This window comes from Narcine bancroftii, chromosome 2 (assembly GCF_036971445.1).
Source record: "Narcine bancroftii isolate sNarBan1 chromosome 2, sNarBan1.hap1, whole genome shotgun sequence".
In the NCBI taxonomy this organism is placed as follows: domain Eukaryota; kingdom Metazoa; phylum Chordata; class Chondrichthyes; order Torpediniformes; family Narcinidae; genus Narcine; species Narcine bancroftii.
The window spans coordinates 243,998,930-244,019,338 of record NC_091470.1 but is presented as its reverse complement, the minus strand read 5'-3'; the positions used below and the strand labels follow the sequence as shown (position 1 = coordinate 244,019,338).

Sequence of the window (20,409 nt, the reverse complement as noted above, 5' to 3'; positions counted from 1 at the left end):
TTGCTTCCTGAACTTTTAGGTATATTTTATGGATTATGGGGTGCTGATCATGAAAATAACCTTAATATTTTCCCTTCATACTTTTAAAAAAAAATGTAACCTATTTTTGTGATTTCTTGTCATATTTTAAATCTACTTCAAACATACAAAACCATTGAAAATTCATTTTCTGCATTCTCACTTGGACTTCTTCCCTGCTGATCAGAGACAAACATGGCGAAAGGTTTCACCAGGACATTGTGACCATGGAAGAGTGGTATCAGGGCAACTGGAATCCATCAACACTGGTCAACTATTGTTGGACACTGACATAAGAAGCATCAGATGCTGAGTACAAATGAAAATCAGTGGCAAAACATTTTTTAGGTCAGTTGAACTAATGCAATGTATCAGCATCATTATGCAATTAAACATGCTAAATTCAATAAAAGTTAATTTTATGTTTCTCCAACTTCCTATGTGAAATTATATTTGTGTTCAGCTTGAACACAGGAAGCCAACCTATTGAAAAAAAAATTCTTGTTCAGTGTAATTAGTAAAGTTGACAGTTACTTTTTATTATCATCGCTTGATTACCTTTCCCCACTTTCCATATCTGATATTTCCCATTCCTACTGTATCTTTGAAAATGTTCCCTATCCCGAAACATAGTTTGACCATTTTTAGCCTGACCTGCCAAATCCCTCCTGCTTCTCTCTGTTCACTCAACTCAGTTATTGGAGAATGGATGGGTTGATACTTGGTTAAAACACGAGATATAGAGCGACTTTGACAGGATGGATGATTCCTCCAATGGGAGAATCCAGAACTAGATATCACTACCCCTAGTTGAAGCAAGGGGTGCCCATTTAAGACCAGCATTTTTTTTTGGATGACTAATCTTTGATCCTTTCTTTCTCAAAAGGTTGTAGGAGGATTGCAAATATTTAAGGCAAAAAGTTACGTACTGCAGAAAGGTAGTAATGCAGAGTTGAAATTACAATTGGATATGCTGTGATTTTATTGAATAGCAGAAGAGGCTTGTGGGTCTATTCCTAATTTGTAAGTTTATTAGACACTTGGGATGGAGTGTTACAAATAATCAGTCGAGGCATGGACAGTAAATATGGCATGAGTGCTTTTCTTTATTGAGCATGATACCCAAATGTTATTTGAAACAACTCTGTTTATTAAATATTTAAACAAATATCTCAGCAGATAGTGTACATTCTGAATCTTTAAAAAAAAACCAAGAACGTATTGCACTCATTACTGACAAAATTATGGCTACAAGTGAAAATGTGATGCCATATCCATTGGTATTTCATAGTCTTTCAGCAAGAGGGCACAGTCTCTATAGAGTTGATTAACCATTTCTGCTTCATCAATTCCTGATGCAGTCCTGCAATATCTTAGGTGCACTAAATCAGTACTGTTCATTAAGGTTTCATCATTTTTTATTTCACTGACAGCTTGGCAGTCATTTTCACTTTTGGCAATATTGGGTTTATCCATATCTCGTTGTTCTGGTTCAGTGTCCAATCCCATATCCTCAATGCATTCCATTACATCAGTGACATTAGTTTTCTCAGGGGGTGAATTTATGTTTCTAAAAACAAGTTCCTCCTGCTGGGTAGCAACATCAAGGAGCTGACTTACTTTGGCCAGGAGATCAGGATCATTTCTATTGAGGTGACACCATGACAGCAGTGCACTGCAGAAATTGAAAATACACAGGTTTATTCTTAAAAGTATTCCTTGTGGAGGGGGGAAAAAAAAACATTCTCCAAAAGTAAAATTATGACCAGATGAAATCAAGACACAAGGGCTAATGCAAAGAAATGTGTACAATTATTTTTGTCGAACAATATTTGCTTTAAAATATTTTGTCAGCACACATTTTCCAATGTAGCCATTCCTCAATGCATAAAAAATGTTTCTAGAAAACAATGAAGTGGTTAAATCAATGACATTGAAAATAAATCTTGATGTCAAGGAATAATGAATGTGGAAAATCCAGTTCAATGAAACAGAAAGTTTGGAGAAATGGTTTTCATCTGTGCATTTAGTAAAGGTAATATTGTGTCACGTGAATAAATGAATCATAGTATCACAGAAGAAAGCCATGCCTTATCACTAAGCAAGGCTGCATATTTTCTGTGCACTCACCTCAGAAGCCCCTTCATCTGGCCAGGGATCAGCATCTTCTTTAAACCTTCTCGGTAACCTTTATTGAACCCATGCTGTAAAGTTGATTCTCTGCCAGCATTTAGACCATCACGATAACCTTCCTAGAATATAAATAGTTGAAAGTAAAGATGAAATTAGTCACTATCTATATTTAATGGCAAACATCTGTAATGCATGAAAAACCCATAAATGCTCTGCCCGGTAATCAGTAACAGAATAATTTCAGCTCATTGGAGAGGAGAGATGTTATTGCTGGACTACCAACTTAATAGAACTGGATAAAAAATGCAGAACATACTGAATCTGTTGAGAAATCTAAACTTAAATTCAGCAAGGCCTAGCTAGCAACAGTGTCCATTCACATCATACTTTTTAATGTCGAGAAATATACCAAAGTGTTTCCTGAGGAGATAATAAGATCTACCACTGTCCTAAAACTCTAGTCATTATCAGTTGTGCCATCCTGCTTGTTTCAATGTGGCCCCAGTAGAACCTTCCACCAAGAGTTCTGCTTCCAATACTTCAGTGTGGCTGAAGTCTCAGAACAAGCAATGGCTGCAGTCTTGAAAAAGATGCCCTGATCCCAGACTTACCAATTGCTAAAGTAAGCTGTGTTTGCTCATGAATGTTTTTAGTCAGTAACTGTTTGGAATTTCAAAAATTAGAAAATAGGGTTATGACATGGAAACTAATCCTCCTATGAAAACTAAAATAGTTCAACTAAATAATGTTTAAGTGATTAAAAGTTGTCTAAAGTACATTTAAACATCTACACTACACTACTAGAAAGGTCTTCAAGAAAAAAAATTGTCGCTGCCTTACCTGGAGCCCATCACGATGAGAAAACAAGAAAAGGGGCCTATCTTTGGAGAGAAGCAGGGAGCTCGCGCTACTCCTGAGGTGAGTGATCCTCTTGAAGATTCCTCTTTCATCTTTGCTCTCCCACAGCGACAAAGATGGTGTCGAAGAGGAGGAAACTGAAAGTGATGCAGCACGTATGCGTGAACAACAAAGGCCTTCAGCAATGCTGACAGAAGATGACTTGGAGTCACAGACATCGAGCAGTGAAGATGAAGATTCAGAAGAAGAATGTAAAGAGGATAAAATCTACGAGAAATGTAGCAACTAGATTTAAATCTAAGGCAAAGGACATATCAAATAATGAAATGTGGGCAAATGTAAAGGGGGAAATAAGTAAAGTACTTGAGGTTGTTAATAAAATAAAGAAAAAAATGTTAGAAGGTTCAATGAAAAGAATGCAGGAAGATATGCAGCAAGTAGAGGATAGAGTGACTACTGTAGAAGACTACTACTGCTTTAACTATGGAGAATAAGAAATTTCAGCAAAAAGTGGATGCTCTAGAAAATTTTAGTTGGAGAAACAATATTAAAATTGTGGGTCATAAAGAAGATTTGGAAAAGCAAGATATGATTGGCTTTCTCCTGGAATGGCTTCCTGATATGCTGGGTGCTGAACATTTTGACCATCCTATAGAGAATGAAAGAGCAGGCAGGGCTTTCAGACTCAAACCATCTCCAAATCAAAATCCATGATATTAATTAAATTTCTCTGGTACCAAAATTGTTACAGAGTTCGGTGTTGTGTATTGACCTATGTGTTGTGTGGTTTTATGTTAAAAAGTGACAGTTTGGCTTTAAGAGCCAAGGTGAAGTGGACTGCTGAGAGAGTGGGAGACGGACTGAGCATGTGCAGAAAATGATCTAAAAATTTCTGGACTTGGACAATAAACCACCACGGGTGGTGCTGTGGAATGGAAGGTGGCCCAAAACATGAGTCATGGTCTGGAGAACAGTTTAGAATGTTGGGATTTCAAAAAGGATGAACATTCCAAAGGCAGGCAGAAGGATCCAGACCAAGCCAGTTGTTCCTCTCTCTGCAAGCAACACAAGACAACTTCGAATTTTGTGTTCTCTCTCTCAAAGATCGTTTGACTTCAGTTTACCAAACAAACTGAATTTTGTTTATGATCTTTGCTTCAGTTGAGATCGAAGTTTTGTGAGTCTTGTGTGTTTTATGTCTAAGTTTTTCTGTGGGCTGATTGGAAATATAACTTTAATTACATATGTTATATTTAGGCTGGGGAATTTATTAGTTTTACACTGTTATAGAAATTTGCATAGCACCCAGTGGGCATTGTTGTAAAAGGGGGAATTTTGAATTAAAGTTTGAAGGTGAATTTTTGTTAATAAAGTAATTGTTCATCTTTACCCCTGTGTGATAGGCCTTCTTTGTGGTTGCTGGTTTGATCTTTTAACAAAGATAAAGAGAATATTTCATCTCTGGTAGGTGCAAGGGTGAAATCGACAGGAGGCCCACTTGAGTATCAAGGTGCTAAAATTCTATTTTATCCTGATATAAGTGCAGACTTATTAAAAGAGATTCAACCCAGTAAAGAAGACTTTATGGGAGAAAGAATATAGGTACGTTCTGCGTCATCCTGCAACTTTGAAGATCTTTATACTGGGAAAAGGAAATAAGTTATTTTTGAGCCATTCAGAAGTGGAGGAGTTCACTCAAAGTCCTAATTGTTCAGAGGGAGTAAAGAGAGTGAAGATTTATGACTGCTTTGTTTCTGATGGACTTATTATTTTGGTAGTTCGCTACTATGAGGTGTAAATGAAGACGCCTTGTATTGATCACTTTTCCCTTTACTATTTTTTTGTTGAATATTTTATTTAATATAAAACCACAAACAAACATATCACAATATTTCAAATTTAATCCAAATAAATGTGGTATTTTATTAAGTAAAAAAAACAAAAGAAAGAAATAACTCCTATAAATCTCCCACCCCTTTCCCCCAACTGCCTACAAACTTTAAAAAAAAAAAATTTTTCCATAGAGACCCATAAGAGAACCAAACAGTTTGTAATTATGGGCTCCATATTTCACAAAATGTATGATATTCATCTCTTAAATTATAAGTAATTTTCTCAAGTGGAATACAACTACAAATCATTCCCAAATCAATATCCGACTTCCAAGTTATAGCAATACATTTTCTAGCTAATGCCAAGGCAATTTAAACAAATTTCACTTGATATATACCTTCAGTTTTAATTTAGGCTTAATTCCTCTAACATCTCTCAGTAAAAATAACATTGGATCCTGTGGGAATCTTACTCCAATTATTCGTTCTAATAAATTACCCAAATCAAACCAAAAAGATTTAATTGTGGAACACTGCCAAATCAAATGCAAAAAAGTACCAACTTCTTGTTCACATCTAAAACAAAAATCTGAATAAATATAATTCATATTATGTAACTTTTGTGGTATTAAATATAACTGATGAATAAAATTATATTGAACTAACCGATAACTTACATTTATTGTACTTTTCATACTCTCTCTTCATATCTGAATACATCTATGTTCATCTATTTGCTTATTTAAATCTACCTCCCATTTATGTCTCGATTTATGAACTCCTCCTTTCCCAACCTTCTTTTATACATCTCTAAAATGATTTTTTTATATCCCAAGCACTTAATAATTTTACTTCTGTCTCTGCTGTTAATATAAATCTTGATCAAAAATTTCACAAAAACTCTCTCAATTTGATAACAACATAATTTTTTATTTCCTAATCTTAAAACTTTTCCTACATTCTACTAAAAGTAATAAATTTCCCATCTTCAAAACAATCTTTAATTTTCTTAATACCACAATTTTGCCAAATTTAAAAAAAAATTATTTTCCATAGAAAATGGAATGGCTATTTTGAAATAAAGGTTTTCTTCCAGACATTAAACCTCTACCTCCAATCTCTTTATCAATTTTATTCCAAAGTTCAATTAAATATTTCAGCATGAGTGTTTCTTTATTTGCTATTAACAAACTTGCATTCCATTTATATACAATGTTGTGGATCTGTTTCTCCTGTTTTATCAAGTTCTATATTTACCAATGGTAGAACATTATTTAACTTAGACATTTCATTAATAAATCTCAACTGTGCTGCTTTATAACAATTCATAAAATTGGGGAGCTGTAAATCTCTTAAATCATATTTCCATGTCAATTTCTCCGAAGAAAACCATGCCATTTTTCCTTTCCTTAAAAATTTTCCACCACAAACATTTAATTCCTTAAAAAATTTTTGAGGAATTGAAATTGATTGAAATAAATATTATATTTGAGGAAAAACATTCATCTTAAAAAAAATGTACTCTACCTATCAGAGTAATAGGTATCATATTCCATTTTTTCAATTCTCTAAGTTTCTTTAATAAAGATAAATAATTTAATTTAAATAATTTTGACAAATCTGATTGCACACTAATACCTAAATATTTTATTCCAAGATCTAGCCATCTAGATTCAATTACTTCTTTAAATTTATGATAATCTCCATTAACTGAAGACATAATTTCACTTTACTCCCAATTAATTTTATATCCCGATAGGTCTCCACATTCTTTTATTCTAATTTTAAGTTGTTGCAAAGAATTTAAAGGGTCTGTAAAATCAAAACATTATCTGCAAATATTTATTTTATATTCTTCTTGCTTCTCTTTAATACCCACAATTTTTGAATCTTGTCTTATTAATTCAGCTAACGGTTCTATTGATTAAAAAAAAAGTTGGTGACAATGGGCAACCTTGTCTACTTGATCTCGTTAATTCAAAAGATGCTGAAATCTGTTCATTTGTCACAACTTTTGCCATAGGTATTTTTTATATACAGCATTCTAATCCAATCTATAAACACTGAAACTAATTTACATTTCTCTAAAACTTTAAAGAGGAAATCCCATTCTAATCTATCAAATGCCTTTTCAGCATTCAAAATCACTGCCACACTCGGGTCTCCACTTTTTTTGAACCAAATGTATCAAATTAAGAAGCCTCGCTACATTATCTGCAGATTTCTGACCCTTTAATCCAGTTTGATCCATACATTAATTTCTGTAAATATTTTGCAAATCTATTTGCAAATAATAAAATTGGTCTATAAGATGCTGGTTTCATTGGATCTCTTTTTTTTGGAATTACTGTAACAATTGTAATTAAAAAGGGGTTCAGCAGAGAATGTACTTTCATAGCGCAATTTAACACCTCCCTAAATAATGCTATTAAAAGATCTTTAAATTTCTTATAAAATTCTACAGGAAACCCATCTTCTTCGGGTGATTTGTTATTTTGCATTGAACTCATTACCTCACTAATTTCCCTTGCCGTAAATCTATCCATATCTTTCTGCTCCCTATCATTCAGACTATTACAAACTTGTCAATCTTATTTTCATAATGTACTGATTCCAAATGGTATAATTCAAAATAAACTTCCCTAAATACATCATTTATTTCTTGTGGTTTATATGTAATAATCCCCAAAGATTTTTTGACTGCATTAATCACTCTAGATGTTTGTTCTGCTTTCAATTGTCATGTTAAAACTTTATGAGCTCTTTCTTCTAAGTCATAATTTCTGTTTAGTTCTTTGGATTAATTTTTCTGTTCTATATGTCTGAATAGTGTTATAATCAAATTTTTTTTGATTAATTGTTTTTCTTCATAAGGATTATTTTGTAAATCTTTTTCTAACTTACCTATGTCTTGTTCTAATTGATTTGTCTCTTTTATATATTCCTTTTTAATTTTAGCCGAGTAACTTATTATTTGACCTCATATATGCTTTAACACATCCAAATACATTATCTATTGAATTAAAATAAACTTCTGAAAATAACTGAATTTGCTTTCTTATATATATATATAACAAAAATCTTCTATTTTTAATAAATTCAGTCTTTAACCTCACTCTAAGGTACATTTTTCTTCCTCTAAAGTTGAACATATCAATAAAAGTGGCAAATGATCAAAAAGTATTCTTGTTTTATACTCAACTTTACTAATCCTTCCTTGTAACTGTGCTGATAATAAATTTTTTTTTAATCTCAAATAAGAGTCATGCCTGTGAGATGTGACAGATTAGGCTGTGTTTTATATTGTACATAGATATTATTTAAAGCCAAAATTGTGAAAGGTTTTTTTTTTAAGTGTATATCACATACAAACACCAAAACAGATCTCATTTAAAATACTGGATCTTTGCTCAAGCCAGACAGGCTTGCTCTGAGTTCCTTTGCAAAAGCTTTGGGGAGTGCCAAAAGGGACCTCACTAATGGATTGTTGTTTGTAAAAGCAACATATGAAAAAACTCGGAGGATTAGGTTCGGAGCTGCAGGCTGTCTGAGTGAAGTTTGCTGTTCTAGGAGGGTCATGTGGTTTTGCAAGCAGAGAGAAAATAAAAGGCTTTTCTCTGGGGGGGGGGAGAAGAGGGAGGGAGGGAGTGGCAGCAGGTGGGAGTGGCACAGGCCAAGCTAGCAAGCTTGTGGAAAAATCACATTCTGAAGACAGGTTACAAGTTTAGCCTAGTCAAAGCCATTGTGGTCCATACAAGAAGAGAGGACTGGCTGTCTAATGTTTCACTTGAAATAAGAGATTAAAGGAACTCTGGTGACCTGAAAGAGGTTATCTTCTTGAAAACCCTGATGGGGGAAGTTTCATCAGCTGATTTAAAGGATCAGTTTGCGTCCAGTGAGCAACAAATTTCTCTCTGAAAACTGACAAGAACCTTCCTGAACAGTAACCATTTACTTTTCAAGCTCCAAAGACTGGTGAAATTCATAAATGTTAAATTCTGTGCACAGTATAAGAATTGCCAGCAACCAGTGAACTTAGAGGAGGGAGAAGTGAAATTGAACTGTGAACCAAAGAACTTTTCTAAACTTACACACACATTACATACAAGTACGCTTAGAATTAAAGGGGGTTAAGTAAGTTAATAGTAATGAATTAGAGCTTGATCCTAGTTTTTATGTTTAAAGATAATTAAAAGCAACTTTTATTTAAGTAACCATTTGTTTTGGTGAATACGTGTTGATGCTAGGTTTTGGGGTCCTCTAGGCTCGTAACAAGAGAATAAAAAGAATATCCTATTTTCTAGGATTAAACCTTCACCAAATATCAACTAAATTTAATTACTTCATAAAGCTTAATATAGCCTTTGTTGCTTTAGCTCTTATTACTGTTTTAGTTGATTTAACCAAAAATGAATCGAGACCATTTATATCACCTCCAATTATAAGCTTTTCCAGAGGTTTCATAGAAACATAGAAGATAGGAGCAGGAGTAGGTCATTCGGCCCCTCGAGCCTGCTCCGCCATTCAGTGAGATCATGGCTGATCTTAAAGTTCAGTACCCCGTCCCCGCCTTCTCTCTGTAACCCCTAATTCCCTTATACTGAAGAAATATATCTAATTCCCTCTTAAATATATTCAATGAACCTGCCTCTACTGCTCTCTGTGGCAATGAATTCCACAGATTCACCACCCTCTGGGTAAAGAAATTCCTCCTCATCTCAGTTCTAAATGGTTTGCCTATTATCCTCGAACCATGGCCCCGGGTTCTGGACTCCCCCACCATTGGAAACATCTTTAAGAGTAAAAAGGTATTCTTTATAATATCTTCATCATCTACATAAATATTCATAAGTGTCCACATTTCAGAATAAATCTGGCAATTAATCAAAACACATCTCCCCACAAGATCAATTATAGTATCAAAAATGTTTAATGGTAATTTTTTTAAAAATTAATATAGCTACTCCTCTTGCTTTGGAATTAAAAGATGAAGCGATTACTTGGCCCACCCAATCCCTTTTCAATTTAGTATGTTCTTTTTCTGTCAAATTAGTTACTTGTAAAAATGCAATATCAACCTTCATCTTTTTCATATAACTTAATATTCTTTTCCTTTTGATTGTACTGTTTATCTCATTAACATTAAAACTAAAAAAAAAACATTTTTATCATCCATTATCCCCAAATCAAAATCTTGTCCAATCCTGTTCTCTCAGGTCTCTTTATCAACTCTAATCAACTCCGATGTACATCTGTTCCTTAAGAAAACAGAAAAATATCAAAAAGGAACAATTCAGTAATAACCAAACAAAAAAGATATTACTTATGGCACATAATAGTTTGAGCGAGCAAGGAAGAACATCCAACCAACCCCTCCTGGGAAAAATTAATTACACATTAGGAAATAATAAATCGCCCACCGCTTCAAGGTCCACATTAACTTGATCATCATCGATTAAAGATGTTTCTATCTGAGTTTTTGGCCTCAACCAAGACTCTTTCTGACAGTTTACAGTCTGCTTCAATACAGCTTTCTTCAGCGCAATTTGGATCTGCAGCACCTCTCTGAATTTCTCATTAAGGACTTAAACTTGTTGAGGATTTTCTTGCTGCTCTTCCTTAATAGTAGGAAGTGAGTTTGTAAATCTTTGTACTTTTTCTTCATCCATAAAGAAATTAGTTCATTCATTCACCAAAAACACTTTCAACAGATATCTAAAATTAAACTTATAGCCTTTCTTCCAAGGAATCACCTTCACTGGATTAATTTGTTTCCTTCTATTACTTAAATCTAAATAAAAGAAAATTTTACTTCCATCAATAACTATAGGTCCCATGTTCTGCCTTGCTTTCAAGATCACCAATCTTACAATTTCTCTGTCTTGATATCATTGACATTGGCATCCTCCGTAAAGCTCTATGAGCCTTTTCCAATTGGAAAATTTTCTCCTCCCAAGAATCCACAAATTCATATTTGAAAAAATGCCAAAATCTTCTTTACATCCAACAATCAACATTATTCCGTCTACTTTGATTTTCAGACAACTATTTTGACCTTAGATCTTAATTTATCAGAAATTGTTCTCGGGTGGACCTAGATGTCAGGATAAAGGTGGAACTTTATACATTTTTATTGACTATAACTGTCCAACAGATACAGTACTTCATTTTTCTTTAAAGGACTCTAACTATGCATATTATTTATTACTGAATATGTATTTTCTGTGTTGCAGTTAGTTTCCATGCCCTTCTTGTTTACATTTCTCTCTTTTGTATATGTATCTTTATAAAATTTTTAAATTTTTCACACTATGAACCAAATTAATCAAAATATACACAAACATTTCCCTCTTGAATATACAGTGTCATTTTCTCCCCTTTCCCCCCCTCCCTTCCCTCCCCTCTCCAAACCCATTAAACATTCAACATATACAATACAATAAACCCATTAAACAATGTCATCACACAATGAAAATAAGAAAATTGTGTCATCTATTTTTACACACTGAATCAGTTCATTTTGTCTTCTTCTCATTCTATCATTTTAGGGGGTGGAGGTCTGCAGTAGGCCATCTCTGTTGTGTTCCATGTACGGTTCCCAAATTTGTTCAAATAATGTGACTTTATTTTTTAAATTTTATGTTATTTTTTCCAATGGAATACATTTATTCATTTCTATGTACCATTGCTGTACTCTCAGGCTTTCTTCTGATTTCCAAGTTGACATTATACATTTTTTTGCTACAGCTAAGGCTATTATAATAAATCTTTTTTTGCGCTTTATCCAGTTTGAGGTGTAATTCTTTACTTCCTGTATTACTTAGAAAGATCTCTGGATTTTTTGTATGTTGCTTTTTGTGATTTTATTTAATACCTGATTTAGATCTTCCCAAAACTTTTTCACTTTCCCACATGCCCAAATTACATGTTCTGTTGTTCCCATTTCCTTCTTACAGTGAAAATATCTATCTGATAATGTTGGATCCCATTTATTTAACTTTTGGGGTGTGATTTAACTTTTGGCCTGTGTAACCAATTATATGTATCATGTGTAATCTCGTATTTATTATATTTCTCATAGTTCCAGAGCATAACTTTTCCCATATTTCATTTTTTAATCTTTATGTTTAGATCTTTTTCCCACTTTTGTTTGGGTTTATAGCTTATTTTGTCATTTTCTTTCTCTTGCAGCTTGATGTACATGTTCATTATCAAATGATAATAAATTATTTCCAAAAAAAACAATTTTCTATTCTTTTAATTCTTTTTCTCTCCCATTCTCTAAATGAAAGGTTATCTACTGTGAAAGGGATTAGTTGATTTTGTGTCAATAATAATTTTGGTAGTTGGTAATTTGTTTTTTTTTCCCTTTCCACATGAATCTTCTTTCAAATGTTGAGTAAATGGTGCAGTACTGGTGAACTTCTATATTGCACCAGTTTTTCATCCCACTTAGAAAGTATATGTTCTGGTACCTTCTCCCCCATCTTATCTAGCTCTATCCTGGTCCAATCTGGTTTTACCCTTGTTTGATAAAAATCTGATAGATATCTTAATTATGCTGCTCTATAATAATTTTTAAAATTTGGTAGCTGCAAACAACCTTGTTTGTACCATTCTGTTAATTTATCTAGTGCTATCCTCTGTTTCGCCCCTTTCCATAAGAATTTCCTTATTATTCTCATTAGTTCATTGAAGAATTTCTCTGTTAAGGGAATTGGTAACAATTGTATCCTTGGGAAGATATTCATTTTAATGCAATTTACCCTTCCTATCAGTGTTAGTGGTAATTCTTTCCAATGTTCTAAGTCATCTTGTAATTTCTTCATTAATGGCTGATGATTTAATTTGTTTAGGTGGCCTAAATTATTATCTAATCTAATACCTAGGTATCGGGTTGCTTGTGTTTGCCATTTAAATGGTGATTCTTTTCTAAATTCTGTGTAATCCGTATTATTCATTGGCATCACTTCACTTTTATTTGCGTTGATCTTGTACCCCGATATTTCTTCATATTCCTACAATTTCTTACGTAATTCTTTTATTGATATTTCTGGTTCTGTTAAGTATACTATGATGTCATCTGCAAATAAACTGATTTTATATTCCTTCTCTTTTATTTTTATCCCTTTTATTTTATTTTCTGTTCTTATCAGTTCTGCCAATGGTTCTATTGCTAAAGCGAACAGTGAGAGAGATAGTGGACATCCTTGCCTAGTTGACCTGATTAATTTAAATTGGTTCAATATATATCCATTTACTGTCATCTTCGCCAATGGTCCCTTATATAATGCTTTAATCCAATGAATATATTTCTCTGGTAGGTTGAACCTCTTTAATACTCTGAATAAATAATTCCATTCTACCCTGTCAAAGGCTTTCTCTGCGTCTGAAGCAACAGCCACTGTTGGCATCTTATTTCCTTGTACTGCATGGATTAAGTTAATTAACTTACAGACATTGTCCGTTGTTCGTCTTTTCTTAATAAATCCAGTTTGATCTAGTTTTACTATTTTTGGTATACAGTCGGTCAATCTGTTTGCTAATAGTTTTGCTATTATCATACAATCTGAATTAAGTAGAGATATTGGTCTATATGATGCTGGTGTTAGTGGATCTTTCCCCGTCTTTGGAATTACTGTAATTATTGCTGTTTTACATGAATCTGGCAAGTTTTGTGTTTCTTCTATCTGGTTCATTACTTCCAGGATAGGAGGAATTAATAACTCTTTAAATGTTTTATAGAATTCTATTGGGAGTCTGTCCTCTCCAGGCGTTTTATTGTTCGGTAGCTTTTTTAATATATCATGTATTTCCTCTATTTCAAATGGTTTTACCAATTTGTTTTGCTCCTCTTCTTGCAATTTCAGTAGTTCAATTTTAGCTAAAAACCCAACTATTTTGTCTTCTTTCCCTTCATTCTCTGTTTGGTATAATTGTTCGTAGAATTCCTTGAAGTTTTCATTGATCTCTGCTGGGTTATATGTAATTTGTTTGTCCTTTTCCCTTGATGCCAATACAGTTCTTTTAGCTTGTTCTGTTTTAAGCTGCCAGGCTAGTATTTTGTGCGTTTTTTCTCATAGCTCATAATACTTCTGCACCTTATACATTTGTAATGTTTCGTATTTTATTTTTTTGTCCGCCAATTCTCTTCTTTTTGTTGTATCTTCCCTTGTTGCTAGTTCTTTTTCTGTACTTACTATTTCCCTTTCCGGCTGTTCTATTTCCCGATTGTAGTCCTTTTTCATCTTGGTTACATAACTTATTATCTGCCCTCTAATGAAGACTTTCATTGCATCCCATAATATAAATTTGTCTTTCACTTATTCCATATTTATTTCAAAGTAGATTTTAATTTGGCGTTCAGTAAATTCTCTAAATTCCTGTCTTTTAAGTAGCATGGAGTTTAATCTCCATCTATATGTTCTTGGGGGATGTCCTCCTGTTCTGTTGCTAATAACAGGGGTGAGTGATCAGATAACAATCTAGCTTTATATTCCGTTTTCCTAACTCTCCTTTGGATATGGGTTCACAACAGGAACAGGTCAACACTTGAGTATGTTTTTATGTCTACTCGAATGAGTATTCCTTCTCCTTTGGGTGTTGCCTCCTCCATATATCCAAAAATTGTATTTCCTGTATTGATTTAACCATAAATTTGGCTACTTTGTTCTTTTTGCTAGTCTTTTGCCCAGTTTTATCCATCTTTGGGTCCAAGGTTAAAGACCCCTCCTATCAATATATTCCCCTGCGTATCTACAATCTTCAAAAAAAATCTTGCATAAACTTTTGATCCTCTTCATTAGGAGCATATATATTCTGAATATATCTGACACTTTATCATTACATATCACCCTGCTGGATCTAATATTTCCTCCTCTATTTTGATTGGTACATTTTTATTGATTAATATAGCTACACCTCTGGCTTTTGAATTATATGATGCTGCCATTACATGCCATACCCAGTCTCTCCTTAATTTATTATGTTCCACTTCAGTTAGATGCGTTTCCTGCACGAATGCTATATCTAATTTTTCTTTTTTTCAGTAAATTTAATAGCCTCTTCCTTTTGATTTGGTTATGTATTCCATTAATATTTATAGTCATATAGTTCAACATGGCCGGCCATCTCATACTCTGTTTATACCTCATTTCTGCTTCCTCACCACCAACTTTCCCCTTTTCCCCCCATTTTCATCTGTTTTCCTTTTTTGAACTCAATATATGACAACACTTCTAAAACATAAAATACCTCAACCACTCCCACATCTAAAATTCCTTCAACCCCAAGTGTTTCCCCCCCCCCACTCTCTGAGTCACCCCTTGTCGGGCAACCACAACTCCCCTCTCCATTTGGACTGTGAACCCATTCACACGTGTCAACTGATTTCGCAGTGACTGTTATTCTCTCCCACCAAACCCCCTCCAGAAAACTTTTATCTTCACATTAAAACAAAGCTCCCCCTCTTTTCTTTCTTTCCCCCTCTTTTTTTCCTTCTCCCTTACTTCCCTTTTCTTCCCTTCTTACTTATACATTATTTTACACCTTTATATGTAGTTTGTCGTCGTTCTTCATTCTTGTTACATCTCTTCATCTCTCTTTCTGTCCTGTAGGCGTTCTACAAATTCTCATGCTTTCTCCGGATCTGAGAGCAGTCTGCTTTGCTCCCCCGGGATAAGTATTTTAAGCATAAATCTATAGCCTTTGTTCCATAGGATCGATTTTGCTGCGTTAAACTCCTTCCTCTTCTTTAGGAGCTCTAAACTTATGTCTGGGTTAAAAAAAAATTTTGACCTTTGTACTCCAATGGTTTTTTTGTCTTCTCTAATTTTATTCATTGCCTTCTCCAATATATTTTCTCTTGTGTATCTCAGAAATTTTACTAAAACGGATCTTGGTTTTTGTTGTGACTGTGGTTTCGGGGCTAGTGTTCTGTGCGCCCTTTCTATTTCCATTCCTTCCTGGCATTCCCAGGACTTTTGAGATCCATTCTTTTATAAATTCTTTCATATCTTTGCCTTCTTCATCTTCCTTTAGGCCCACTATCTTTATACTGTTTCACCTACTATCTTTCCCTTTGGCTTGGCTTCGCGGACGAAGATTTATGGAGGGGGTAAAAAGTCCACGTCAGCTGCAGGCTCGTTTGTGGCTGACCAGTCCGATGCGGGACAGGCAGACACGATTGCAGCGGTTGCAAGGGAAAATTGGTTGGTTGGGGTTGGGTGTTGGGTTTTTCCTCCTTTGCCTTTTGTCAGTGAGGTGGGCTCTGCGGTCTTCTTCAAAGGAGGCTGCTGCCCGCCAAACTGTGAGGCGCCAAGATGCACGGTTTGAGGCGTTATCAGCCCACTGGCGGTGGTCAATGTGGCAGGCACCAAGAGATTTCTTTAGGCAGTCCTTGTACCTTTTCTTTGGTGCACCTCTGTCACGGTGGCCAGTGGAGAGCTCGCCATATAATACGATCTTGGGAAGGCGATGGTCCTCCATTCTGGAGACGTGACCCATCCAGCGCAGCTGGATCTTCAGCAGCGTGGACTCGATGCTGTCACCTACTATAGTTTTCCATTATATCCATCTTCTGAGCTAACAACTCCTGTGTTTCTTTAACTTTTTTGTCACTTTCTTCCAATTTTCTTTTTAAGTTGTTCACTTCCATTTCTACAGCTGTTACTTGTTCTTCCACATTTTCTAATCCTTTCCCTACATCTGTTATGACCAGCTCTATTCTACTCACTTATTTTTTCTGTACTTTCATTTCTCTTTTCATTTCACAAAATTCTAGTGTCAACCATTCTTTTAATGATTTGTTCTTGAAATTTTTTTTATCTATGTACTGTCCATTCATTTTACCTTCTATTCCTCTGTGCAGAGCTTGTGTTCTTCTTCTGTGTCTGCTCTTGGGTTTGTGTCTTCTACTTCTCTTCCTTGTACCTGTGTCTCTTCTAACTTTCTTGTTGAGCTGCTTGCCCCAGTTTGTTTTTTTTTCCATGGCTTCTTGATGTAGGTCTTCTTCTGGGTTAGTTATCTGTTGGGCCTCCTGTTGCTGTTTTTCTTTCTTATCACTCCCTTTCCCGTTGCTTTCCTCTTCTTCCAGCCGAGAGCCCTGCTGTCAGGCATCTCTCAGCTGGTCGTGCTGTGTATGTTCACTCCACAGCTGGGCCCCCCTCCCGTCAGTGTTCTCCTTTCTCTTGTTGCGCATGTGTGATTCCTTGTGCATGTGCAGTTGCGCACCTCTGTTTGGCTCATTGAGCCATTTTTGCTGTCCCGCAGTTGGGAGGTCGCAACCCTGCGGGGTCTCCACTAACCTCAGGGAGCGGGTTCCTCTGTCCATGGCGGGTCCCTGCTTCTTCATGCAGGTAAGGCCTTCTCCTTTCTCTTCCGGCGTCTTTCCTTTTTTCCCCCCATTGTTTTTGGTTTTTCTTTCTTAGGTACCAATTTCTTTTTTTTCTCCACACTTTTTTTATTTGTTGTGTTTTGTGTTTCTTGAGCTTTGTCTTTCCTTCACTTTTTTTCTTCTTTTCTGGAGAGGGCTGGTATTCTCCTACAGGCCACTACTCCGTCACTTGACTCCTCCAAATACAGTATTTCATTAATGGTACAAATAATGGATGCTGGAGATCCTTCAGCAGTGATGTTTCCTTAAGATTCCAGCATTTTCAGTTTGTGTTTCTCTTCATTTAATAGCTAGCATGCATTTGGAATGGAGGAAGAAGTGAGCATCCACATTACAACAGGGAGAATAAGCAAATTGCATTCAGACAACATTGGATGGGAAGAACAAACATTTTTTTGCAGGATTTATTTTAATTTTTTTTTTCAAAAATGTGGACACAGCACAATAACAGGCCCCTTTGGCCCACGAGCCCATGCCGCCCAATTAACTGACAACCCCAGCACGTTCTGAATGGTGGGAGAAACCGGAGCCCCTGGGAAAATTCACGCAGACACAGGGAGAACATACAAATTCTTTACAGACAGCTCACGATTCAAACTCTGGTCCCAATCACTGGCACCGCGCACTTCGCTAACCCTGCCTCCCACTAACTGTAGGAACAGAGACATTGGGCCAATTCCAAACAGAACGAGTTCAAGACACTATTTGATCGACATTCATCTGCCAGTCAGGAGGTCCCAGGATCCTGCAGTCAATGAGTATTCTCAACTGCCCTCTGAATTAACTGAAACTTCCTTTGGAGTGAGAATTTCCTTTAACTACTGAAATTCTTTTTGATAAAGTCAAAAGGTTCTGCCCGCAGTGCTCTGTGTGCAACAAAACTCTTCGTTTAAAGCACAGTATTAGCAGGGATTGAACTTTTTTCTTAAAAAAGAGACAGAGCGGACAGATTTTCTTTTCTTTTTATTGCGAAAACCTTTTGTTGGCAATAAATTAAAACAAAGCTGAATTGACATGGTGTTTTCAGAATGTAGCATGTTGTTTTCTAAATAAACAAACTTCTAGTAACCAATTCTATTTTTCTGTGAAATTCTCTACTCTCAGTGAAAGTGGTGGGAAAAATGAAACAAATGGGCAAAAAAAATGGTTGTGCATTACCACATGAAAATGAAGATTTTGCCAAAGTTGCTCAGCCTGAGGGATTTCACACTAAAGGCTGTTTTGCCAAGCAGGAAATTTGCATCCAATGATGCCACTCATGGCCTTGATAAAATAAAATCAAAGCCATTGTGGCTGATTAGATGATTACCAGTGCTAAAGTCAATTATTGGTTGATTGTAACTGGTTCTAGTCTGAGCTGATCTATTGCACCCATTCCGTAACCCTCCATTTGAATAAGCTATCAGTAAGCATACCAATACATCCTGAAAATGAGAGTTAAAGCCTGCTGTTGTATCCTCAAATAACAAAGGGCAAGGGTCACGCACATGCTTTTTGAAATTACAAAACACCTTCAGCATGTAATGTGCAGAATTAATGCACAAACACATCACATCAGCCAATGAATTTGAACAAGTTGAAAAGATGTTCAGGAAAGTCTTGATGCAACACTCTTTCGTACAACAGTTTGCCAAGGTGTCCATTTGCTTATTTTATTATGGTCCTTGTCACATCCTTCTCTTCCGAGCGTTTTTTTTGTTTCAGCTTCTGCTGATAACAACTCTACTTCCCCAAAAGCTGAAACTAGGGGGTGCTCCGAGATCTGACAAACAGTTTTGCCAGTAGCACAGAAATGGTAACTAATATATTTTGCAAAGGGTGACAGTGTAAGTAAATGATATAAATTTTAGTAAACAATGAAAATTAACGGACTTTTCCAAACACCAATAACCAAATTAAATGTACCCTGAATGCTTGAATAAATCACCAGCATGAATGAATCAAAACTAGATTCGTTTAATTTGTTGCAACCCCAGAACTCTAACAGTGGCGAGAGCAAATATTAAAAATAAATATTTTACGTTTGTCGAAAATAATACATTACTTCTCGATAAATATTAAAAGGAGATACCAATAGACACGTATTAAATAGAATCCGTACAATTACATCACAATTTCACCACGAAAAAGGAACAAGGGAGAGCGAATGCAGCTCGCTCTCTGCTGCGCATTTGCATACGGAGTCTCATCACTGGGGCCTGATCTGCGCTCAATGATTGGTGTCTCCGTACCTTGAGTCTCCGTCTCATGCAATTATTCCACTCCTTCCGTGACAGCCTCAACTCGTCCGCTTCGTCATCGAATACATCATCACTCTGGTTCGCCTTCACACGCCACATTGCACCAGCAGCGAGACGAGAATGGGGGAGGAGGGTGCGGGCCGCCGACACCCACCCCACCGCCGAATGTTGACTAGCAGCCTCGTGACCCGGCCGTAACACGTCACCGTTCTGGGTGCGCGGCAGGTCGCGCGCCCGTGACGCTGCGCAGGAGCTGGCCACCCCGGACAATCAAGCGTCATTTCCCTCGTGGCGTCCGCGCGAGGTGCAAAGCCCTTTCGTGTGTACGGAAGGGACAGGCTCATGGGGCTTCTTTCAAATTCCCGCCTATTTTTTTTTCCTGACGGACCAGAAGGAATTACATGTAAAACGTTCGGCAGGCACCGTGGTTAGAACTAAAAAAAAATTTGAGGACAGCGTCTTCATAGAAAAGTAAGGATTACATCAGGATGCTTGTTAAATACATTTTAAAAAAACCTGAAAGTGTGACAGTGCTGTGGCCCAGTTCCACGAGGGAGGGCTCACGATTGTTCAAGCATATGTGGGACGGCACCCTCCCAAAGACCGAGGAATGAGTGACTTGGGTTGTGCAACGTGCTGCTCCTTGGAACCTGTTCAGGCTGCAAATTGAATCGCTTAATTAGTACACAGGGTGAGCTAAAGGAGGCTTATTCGCAATTAATCAGTTATTTTGCTTTGTCTCAGTGTCTCCCTTATTCATTTATTAAAATACTGGAAATAATTTAAACTCTCAATGAAGATATTTCGCATGAAAAGGGGAAAATGTGCAGAAATTTAACGTCCACAGTCTTTCCTTCCATCAATTTTTCTGGTAACCTCTCAAAACTTATCAAATTGGTTCAACACGACCTCCCGCGCACAAAGCCGTGCTGAC

General features: G+C 35.9%; 1 protein-coding gene and 1 long non-coding RNA gene across 3 annotated transcripts in view; one reads left to right on the top strand and one right to left on the bottom strand.

The window, feature by feature from the left end:
- Positions 1-1,104: 1,104 nt before the first annotated feature.
- Positions 1,105-19,694, bottom strand: otulina (OTU deubiquitinase with linear linkage specificity a). Its single transcript, XM_069920656.1, has 3 exons — positions 19,467-19,694; positions 2,149-2,270; positions 1,105-1,693 (listed from the first exon to the last, which is right to left on the bottom strand). Exons 1-3 carry the CDS (start codon positions 19,572-19,574, stop codon positions 1,267-1,269), a joined length of 657 nt encoding a protein of 218 aa, XP_069776757.1. The 5' UTR covers positions 19,575-19,694; the 3' UTR covers positions 1,105-1,266.
- The window catches only part of LOC138755186 (uncharacterized), a 29,487-nt gene continuing 28,504 nt past the window's right edge, over positions 19,427-20,409 (top strand). For both annotated transcript variants that reach the window (XR_011352091.1, XR_011352090.1), the window contains exon 1: positions 19,427-19,946. This is a non-coding gene — a long non-coding RNA (uncharacterized lncRNA). The remainder of the gene's footprint in view (positions 19,947-20,409) is intronic.

Excerpts from the sequence above, each read along its gene's own strand:
- otulina (XM_069920656.1), bottom strand. The coding sequence starts at position 19,574 with ATGTGGCGTGTGAAGGCGAACCAGAGTGATGATGTATTCGATGACGAA. Across the intron at positions 2,271-19,466 it reads GCATGAGACGGAGACTCAAG|GAAGGTTATCGTGATGGTCT; the intron begins GTACGGAGACAC and ends TTTATATTCTAG. Across the intron at positions 1,694-2,148 it reads CAGATGAAGGGGCTTCTGAG|TGCACTGCTGTCATGGTGTC; the intron begins GTGAGTGCACAG and ends CAATTTCTGCAG.